Here is a 9,009-nt window from a genome sequence, read left to right on the forward strand (position 1 = left end):
TCACAGATCAGCATTCGATCTAGTTTCTGATAACTTGTCTATTGATTGTCCACAAGCAAAAGACTGCAGAAGGACGGATGGCGTTATAAAATATATACATAGAATATCCAAGTGTAGCTGATTCAATCCTCTTCTGCAAATACACAATTAGAAATTATATCTAAACTTTTTTACATTTGCCCCATTTTAAAAAGGCAGAAATCCATATTTAAATGAGTCGAGTCAATTGTGTCCTCAACTGTCATGAAGCCAACGAGCTTCCACAATGAGCTCAGTTATACAGGACGCGGGGGGGGGGGGGGGGGGGGCGCTACCTACGCAGCTCTGACCAAAGTCTGGTTTCTTTTTTTTGGATGTGTGGCAGAGTGCGCGTCACAAAGAGGCTCATGGGAAGTGACAAACAAGGGAGTCCACACGGTGACTTAAATATGAAATGACAAAATATGAATCTACAACGAAAGATAAACTGGTGAAGTGTGAAAGTGGGCATATGAGGGGTGTCATGGAATTGAGAGGTGTCCTTAAACAAAACGCATACTCTAACAAAGACTAAATCCAAATGCTGCTGGTGGGGATGGAGCTCAGGCTGGGCACCAGGAACTTTAACACCTGGCTCGCTCCACCCACAGGTGCAACCTGTCACCTTAACGGGTTTCCCCAGCTCCACCCGTCTCCAACCTGCAAACAAGAACATAGAGAAGGTCCAAGGAGCCACAGTGCGTGACTAAAGAAATGAGTGAGTGTCGCGCTCAATGCCAGAACCCTACTGTTACATCATTGGACAATAAAGTACAGCCTCTCGTACCTTATTGCTTCAATATGTGATGTATGAAATGTTCATATGAGACCATTAAAAGCCTTTTACCAAAGAAGAAGGTCACACAAAGATCTAAACATCTCACAAACATCTCATGTTGATCTCTGAGAGGATCCTCAGTGACTTTATTGTGGAGGTTATATACAGATAAAAAAACACCATTATGTGTATTACTTTGACAGACCTTGTTCTAAATAAAGCACAATCACTTTTAGATTTTTCTCATTATAATTACTTATTTGTGGGATACTAACTCGTTATTTCATGAATTTATTGGTGAAGATGTAAAACACAGTTTTACGATGGTGAGATGCTGAGACTTTGTCACAACGACACCAATAACAACCCTCTGTGCAAAGATCACGTATTTACTTTCTAATTTCATCCTGGAATTTTTCTATTTCAAAACGCCGTCCCCTCAGTCCCTTTAACCGCTCTTTAAGACTCCGGCAGTCTATCGGTGTACATCTATCCATTTGCACCATTTGCCAAAAGATGAGTGATACTCTGCTTGGTAGCAGCGGCCTGCTGTGGTTATGCTGAGACTGCTGGATGCTGAGCTCCATTGAGGACAGGTTTAAAGGGGTTGAATGCCTTCTGCTGAGGCAGGGCATCGACCCACCACCCTTTACATGCCCTCGGGCCCTTTGTGTCGCCCAACAATGATGCACCGGAGCACCGCGGACGCCCGCAAACAGCATTGTCCCGGGCCCGGCCAATGGGAGAGCAACCAAACTCACACATCGTGTGATGTGTGAGTTTCCATCCATGTGTGTGTGTGTGTGTGTGTGCGCACATGGTAATGCAAAGGAAGGTGAATGCATGTGGGGTCTTTCACACCGAGCTTTCGCATCGACCCGGTGACGAAGGACAGGTGGGGGGGGACGTCACGCAGCGGAGGAGCCAATCACACATGAGCTGTTTGGATTTATGCCAGGGGTTTGAGGCTTGTAAGACTTTAGTACAAGTGGCCAAAGCCAGTTTTTTTTTTCAAAAAAGGAAAAGAGACGAGATGCCGTACACACCGTCCGGCTTTTTCTGTGACCGGCTGATCCGGGAACGAGAGAGGAGAGACGGGGAAGGGTCTCTGAACAAGCCGCTCCGCTTCAACGGCCAGGACTTCAACGCGCTGAGGCAGGAGTGTCTCCACAGGAAGTCGCAGTTCGAGGATGACTCCTTCCCGGCCACCGTGGAGTCTCTGGGCTTCAAGGAGCTCGGACACAAGTCCAACAAGGTCAAGAACATCGTCTGGAAGAGGCCCAAGGTAGGAGGGGACGGATGGGACTTTTGATGTGGATCGGCTTCACTGTGTTGTTGTACCCTTTCTATCATTATTATTTTTGGGGCTTAAGGGTGTTTAGAAACGTGTTGTTTAGCCGCAGTCCAAATGGCACACGCGCCGCCACTCGTCAGGTGACATGAGATTGATGGATTGATTGATTGATTGATTGCTGGTTCACTGTGTTTGCTTGTTATGGCCTACAGGAAATCTGTGAGAACCCTCAGTTCATCGTTGAAGGAGCCAGCAGGACAGACATCTGCCAGGGAGATCTGGGTAAACGTCGCCTCTCTTCACCTCAATTCGTGCGCCGCTTTCATCTCGAATCAAACGAAGGAATGTTTTCATTGTTTGTTGAAACCAAAAGAAAAACACGCTCCAGTTATCGTTTGGTTGCGTGTTGGCGGCTTCTAGGTGAGGTGAGCTGTACATTCTGCATGCCGACCCCCCCCCCCCCCCCTCCCCCCTTCGGGGGTATTCATCATTCAGTCGCAGTATTCAGGCGGCTTTGGGGGGGGGCTAACAGGGTAGCAAATATCCCATCTAACCCCCCCCACACCCCCCCTCGCCCCCGGCACACGGCCTCCCCATATTGTACTCTTGTAGAAGGGAATCCAACCAGCAGCACTTCTCTTTGTTGTTGGGGTCAGACTGCTTATAAAGGGGCACCAAAAGGGGGACAAAGGTCAAGCGTTCCCTTGTTGTCACACACCTGGACAAAGTCAGGACAAACAGAAGCGTCAGCACCGTCCACCGAAGGAGCTCCTGGACCGCGATGAAGTTCACAGTGCGGATGCGTGTGCTGTCGGGTGTGTGGGTAGTGAAATGATTTCCGGTGCTCAGGTGACTGCTGGCTGCTGGCCGCCATCGCCTGTCTCACCTTGAACGAGAAGCTCCTCTACCGCGTCGTCCCCCAGGAGCAGAGCTTCTCCGAGGGCTACGGAGGCATCTTCCACTTCCAGGTCAGAAACAACCCGAAACCCCTCCTCCTCCTCCTCCTCTTCTTCGGTACTGTCAGTAGCACTCACATCCACCACGTCCTCTCCCTCAAAGCTCTCTAAAAGCCGAAGGTTTGTTCATTCAACTCGATTTTATTACAAATCATATCTGACTGAGAGATAAGTAAAAAAAACGTTGACTCTCACATTTAATTTGCATATTCATCAATCACAGAGATGATTTCCTAGTGTGTCTCTTAGTTGAACCCTGTTCAGAGAAGGAATATCTCCTCATCCCTCGTCCCTCGTCCCTCCTTCAGTTCTGGCGCTATGGCGACTGGGTCGACGTCGTCATTGACGACCGCATCCCAACCGTCAACAACCAGCTGGTGTTCACTAAGTCGGCGGAGAGGAACGAGTTCTGGAGCGCCCTGCTGGAGAAGGCCTACGCCAAGTGAGTGCTGGGATGCTCCATCCCGTGGGGGGGAGGGGGGGGGGGGAAGGGGATCAGAGCATCTAAATGAAATGTTCTCCCTGAATGCGCTTAGGCTGCACGGCTCCTACGAGGCCCTGAAGGGGGGGAACACCACCGAGGCCATGGAGGACTTCACCGGGGGAGTCACTGAATTCTACGATTTGAAGGAAGCCCCCAAGGAGCTCTACAAGGTCATGAAGAAGGCTCTGCAGAGGGGGTCGCTCATGGGCTGCTCCATCGACGTGAGACACGGGACCAGAAAACACAATCAGACCATTCAGATGCCACAGAAATAAAAATGAATCAAATACCAATGATATTAATAATAATCAGAGTATTCATCGTGTTCATAGTCATGATACAATGAAAATATCACATGCTTCAAAAGAAAAGTACTTTAAATGATTGAACCAAGATTAAAACACTTAGAGGGTACAAATACAAGTTTATAATTAAAAAAATAAAGTGAAAGAAAATAATAAATATATGTATAATAATAATAGTAATGATAAACAGAGAAGACATGTAGGAAATACAATAAAATGTGCTATCTTTCAGGTTTGTTTTTAAGGAGCTCAGCTGCAAACAAGCTTCTGCTTGTGTTTTTGTCCCTTTGTGTCTCCGCAGTCCCTGGTTCCCGCTCGCTTTGAGACGCGCACCGTGACGGGCCTCGTGAAGGGTCACGCCTACTCCGTGACGGCGGTGGACGAGGTAAAGCGCGCGGTCCGGGTGCGGTTCCGGCGCTTCCAGCTGCGGACGCACACAAACCCTAAAGCGCTGCTGCTTCTCTCCTGCAGTGCAAACCGTCGCAGCAGAAGGACTCGAAGGTGCGCCTGGTGCGCCTCAGGAACCCCTGGGGTCAAGTGGAGTGGAACGGCCCCTGGAGTGACAAGTAGCCATCTTTCCTCGTCCTATCAGTGGTTTGATGAAGGTTTAATGGGGATGTTTGTTGGGAGTAAAAGCGGCCTTAGGGTCACTCGGGATGCCTTTTTTTTAATAACAATCAAACGCACTTATTTATTGGTATTTAGTCAAGCCAGATGTCTCCTTACACATGAGACGTCCCAGAAATCTGATACCCAGAGCCCAACATTTGAGTCAGCATCGGCCAAAATCTGTGGTCTCAACTCCTTCCAACAGCTCCAAGGAGTGGGCCAATCTCTCTAAGGCGGAAAAGGAGAAGCTGCAGCACCAGAGTGCCGAGGATGGAGAGTTCTGGTGAGTCTCTGGAGGTCTTTTGTCGGTAGCTGCTGAACGGCGGCGTCATTTATGACTGTTGTGATCTACTCCAGGATGTCCTTCGAGGACTTCAAGAAGAACTACACCAAGATCGAGATCTGTAACCTCACCCCCGACGCCCTGGAGGAGGACAAGATTCACAAGTGGACGGTTTCGGTGAACGAGGGCCGCTGGGTGAGGGGCTGCTCCGCCGGGGGCTGCAGGAACTACCCAGGTACCTCGGTGAACATCATGAGCACTGCGTGGTCTACTGAAGGGCAATGCTGGAAACAGAAAGGGAACGCTAAATGTCCCGCAGACACCTTCTGGACCAACCCTCAGTACCGCCTCCGTTTGCTGGAGGAGGACGACGATCCCGAGGACAACGAGGTGGGCTGCACCTTCGTGGTGGCTCTGATGCAGAAGAACAGGCGGAAAGAGCGCAAGATGGGCGCCAACCTCTTCACCATCGGATTCGCCATTTACGAGGTGGCCCCAAGAGATTGTGTGACGCACTTTGAGTGTGCTCCTTGTTGTAATATGATCTGCTTTAAATGGACATTTTATTGCATGTTACACAATCCTTCGTTGGTCACATGACATCAATTGTGTTTAAACACTTTAACACCGCTTTTTACTTTGTTTCCCTGCAGGTGCCGGTGGAGGTAAGAAAGGTGTAGACTCTCACAGGAGGAGCTGGGAGGGGATTCTTCATCTCCTCCTCCTCCTCCTCCTCCTCAGATGCACGGGAACAAGCAGCACATGCAGAAGGAGTTTTTTGTCTTCAGCTCCCCCAAAGCTCGCTGCAAGTCCTACATCAACCTGCGCGAGGTGACGCAGCGCTTCCGCCTGAGCCCGGGGGAGTACGTCATCGTGCCCTCCACCTACGAGCCGCACCAGGAGGGCGAGTTCATCCTCAGGGTCTTCTCCGAAAAGAAGAACACCTCAGAGTGAGTGGGCGGGGGCGATCGGGGGGGCGGGGGGGGGGGGGGGGGGGCTGTGTGTGTGTGTGTGGGATGGTTTCACTGTACCTCGGTAGGGCTGGGTATTCAAATACATTATGATCACCATAATGGCTATAAGAGTATTTAATGGGAGATATTCAGAGGTATTAAAAAGTGTATCAAGAATTTTGAAATAAAAATGCTTTCTGTTCTATTTTCTGCCTCACAAAGAGTTGCAGCAGCAGTTAGGGCCGATGATTTTCATTATCCACAATCTTCAAGGTGAGATCAATTGAACCAGCAGATCTTTGGCATTTCTTGTTTAATTGACTAATTGTTTCAGTCATAAGACTTTTATTTATTTTTTTAGATTATGACATTTACATTTTCTTTAGCACAAGTATCCCAAAAGCAGAAATATTGAACCTTACAAAAAAATGTCCAGCAGTACCCAGCCCTACCGGTCGATGTCCACATTCACAGCAGGATGGACTTTATCTCCAATGCTCCTTCTTTGTGCGTTTGTTCAGTGAGGGTTTGTGTGTTTTCTAATGAGGGGGGGGGGGACACAAACCACCAAGATCAAACTATTTTAACGGCGATTTGATTTGTAGAACTGGAAGAAATCGGCCCCAGTTCGAAGCTGTTATGGAATCTTTTTTAGGACAAGCGACTTCAGATATGAGCACGATCCGGTAAACCTTTTCAAAATATTCAATCCTGCATCTTCAAGCAAAACGACACACACAGCAGCCGCGGAGGAGGAGGAGGGACTGAAGGACGCGCACCACCAACGCGGCTGTAGATTGTAGAACTAGTTGAAACCGGCCTGAGGTGCGGGTCATCACATAGTCTCTCATCAACAAACGTCCCCGGGAGTCAAAGGAGAGGACATCAGGTGGTACCGAGCTAACCCGTTTCCCTCCACAGCGCCATTGAGCGTTAAACTGGTAGTAAAGGGATGAGATGTCGTGGTCACCGTGGTGACTGCTGTTTGTTCGTCTTCACCCAGGGAGATAGAGAACAGGATCGAGGCCGACCATCCCGTGGTAAGTGTCCCTCCGACCCGCCCGGGGGACTCACAGGAGGAGCGTCGTCCCATTTCCTCTTTTCAGTTCATCCACCTGTTTGTTCTCCTGAGTTGTCGGTTCCTTACCGAGTAAACGGCTGTTTCTCTTCCTCTCCTTCTACTTTGTGGCGTCTCAGCCGCCGGCCGCCTTAGTGGGGGAGGAGAGCGAGGAGGACCACCACTTCAGGACCATTTTTCAGGAGATAGGCGGCGATGTGAGTAGAAGAAGAAGAAGGAAGAGCAGCGAGACCAGCGGCTTGTGCTTCTTGTGCTTCTTCTCGTGTTGTGCAACCGTCGTCTCACGCTCTGTTTGCTCCTCGGCTCCGGGGGCCTCTCGCAGGAAATGGAGATCACGGCCAACGAGCTGAAGAACGTCCTCAACCGAGTGATCACCAAACGTGAGTCGGCGCTTTCATGCTGTGCTTTGATGGGGGAGGTGATGCTGCACTGCAGGCGAAGGAAGGAACGTGCATCAGAAGTCATCACAGCGCTAATGGGAGGCCACAAACATACTTTAGAATAAGCAATGAAAACCACAATAAATGTCAAAGGTGTCATTAATGCATCATTCTGTCTGCATATCACAGAAGGTATTTATCTACCTGCTGCTTTTTTATATTATGTGTGTGATAACATTGCCAAACATCTGTTGACCTCTGACCTCCAGATAAGGACCTGAACACCGAGGGCTTCAGCCTGGAGAGCTGCAGGAGCATGATAGCTCTGATGGACGTATCCTTTGTATCGAGTGCATCGGGCGGAACAACCTGCCGAGACCCCCACGGCGCCCGTGAGGGACCCCCCCACGGCGCCCGTGAGGGACTCGAGTCACCATGCTCACCCATTTAGGGGGAAACACCTTCACGTCGCTTATTATACCGCAACATGCTTTTGACATGGAAGTATCTCCGATTCCTCCCTTGAGTAAAAGTACTACTTAAGTAGAGTATAAACGGTGTATAATGAGCAGAACATACTTCTATGAGGAGCCATCACGTCATTACTAAAGTAACTGAACAGAATCATTATAGTAGTGAGTAGCAACGATAGCACTTGAAAGCCTGACCTCCTACCCGTCGGGCGTGTGACCCCCGGAGGGACGGCCCCCGCTGAGGCGCCTCGGGGGAGGAAGTGCACTGTGAGGCCGGTTGTTGTTGTTTTAACTGCTGCTGGTGTAGATGGACGGGACGGGTAGACTCAACCTGCAGGAGTTCAGGCATCTGTGGAATAAGATCAAGCAGTGGCAGGTGGGGAAGCAGCTTCATCGCCGTTAAACTCCCTCTGGGGCCATGAAGCCACAAACAAGTTCCCTCTTCTTCCCCCTTCAGGGAATCTTTAAGCACTACAACGCCGACCAGTCCGGAAGCATCAACAGCTACGAGATGAGGAACGCTGTCAACGACGCAGGTAACACACTCCTCTTCTTCCGTTGCATGTGTAGAGCAGTGATCTCTGATCCAAGGTTCTCACGTCAGATGTTTGTCCCTCGCGCTGAGGCGGCGTCTTCAGGCTCAATCACACGTTGTTTCTGTGGGATGGACCTCCAGCTCGAACTCACCCTCTGAACGTTCTCTTCACTGTACAGTCATGTGTCTTGTGTCCCGCTCAGGCTTCCGTCTCAACAACCAGCTGTACGACATCATCACCATGCGCTACGCCAACGAGGGCATGAACATCGACTTCGACAGCTTCATCAGCTGCCTGGTCCGGCTGGAGGCCATGTTCAGTGAGTGCTGCCTTTCCCTTTGGATTCAGAGGCTCCGATGAGCCGCGTGCTAAGTGTCTGTTGCTTCCTTCCCCCCAGGGGCGTTCCAGGCCTTCGATCAGGACGGAGACGGAACCATCCGACTCAGTGTCCTGGAGGTGAGAGCTGACGTAGCGCGATGCTCCACTTGTGACTGGTTTTACTGCAGCGACCTCCAAAGGAGTCTTTACCCAGAGAAAAGTTGTTAAATATTAGGTTAAAAAATGTTTTGAGAAACAATATGAAGTAAAAAATATCATGAAAAATCCTTTCTAAAAACAAGTAAGGTCAATTTAAACGGCGAATGTTGAACTTACTGGATCTTTCCCGTCTTCAGTGGCTCCAGTTGACCATGTACGCCTAGACGTCTTCCTCCAGGTGAGCTCCACACGAGGACCAGACCTTCCAGCAGTTACCTCAATATTCAGTGTGCCCGGCCGTCGTTAGCTCTCATCCACTTCACCTCTGCCCCCCCCCCCTCAGCTCTGCTCTTTATACCAAATGGTCCATTTCATCTTTCCTTCA

General features: G+C 49.8%; 1 protein-coding gene across 1 annotated transcript; it reads left to right on the plus strand.

The window, feature by feature from the left end:
- The first annotated feature begins 1,743 nt into the window (after positions 1-1,743).
- On the plus strand, positions 1,744-8,746 carry capn3a (calpain 3a, (p94)). Its single transcript, XM_062557467.1, has 20 exons — positions 1,744-2,081; positions 2,303-2,372; positions 2,940-3,058; positions 3,355-3,488; positions 3,583-3,751; positions 4,137-4,220; positions 4,307-4,401; positions 4,650-4,727; positions 4,802-4,962; positions 5,047-5,216; positions 5,381-5,392; positions 5,469-5,677; positions 6,684-6,720; positions 6,878-6,955; positions 7,081-7,138; positions 7,408-7,481; positions 7,919-7,987; positions 8,069-8,147; positions 8,326-8,466; positions 8,545-8,746. Exons 1-20 carry the CDS (start codon positions 1,830-1,832, stop codon positions 8,691-8,693), a joined length of 2,238 nt encoding a protein of 745 aa, XP_062413451.1. The 5' UTR covers positions 1,744-1,829; the 3' UTR covers positions 8,694-8,746.
- Positions 8,747-9,009: the final 263 nt, after the last annotated feature.

This window comes from Pungitius pungitius, chromosome 14 (genome assembly GCF_949316345.1).
Source record: "Pungitius pungitius chromosome 14, fPunPun2.1, whole genome shotgun sequence".
Classification (NCBI taxonomy): Eukaryota; Metazoa; Chordata; class Actinopteri; order Perciformes; family Gasterosteidae; genus Pungitius; species Pungitius pungitius.

What these genes read in the sequence shown, in the direction of transcription:
- capn3a (XM_062557467.1), top strand. Translation starts at nt 1,830, where the DNA reads ATGCCGTACACACCGTCCGGCTTTTTCTGTGACCGGCTGATCCGGGAA. An exon ending in GAAAAGAAGAACACCTCAGA is followed by an intron (nt 5,678 to 6,683) that starts GTGAGTGGGCGG and finishes GTCTTCACCCAG; the next exon opens with GGAGATAGAGAACAGGATCG. An exon ending in ATAAGATCAAGCAGTGGCAG is followed by an intron (nt 7,988 to 8,068) that starts GTGGGGAAGCAG and finishes TTCCCCCTTCAG; the next exon opens with GGAATCTTTAAGCACTACAA.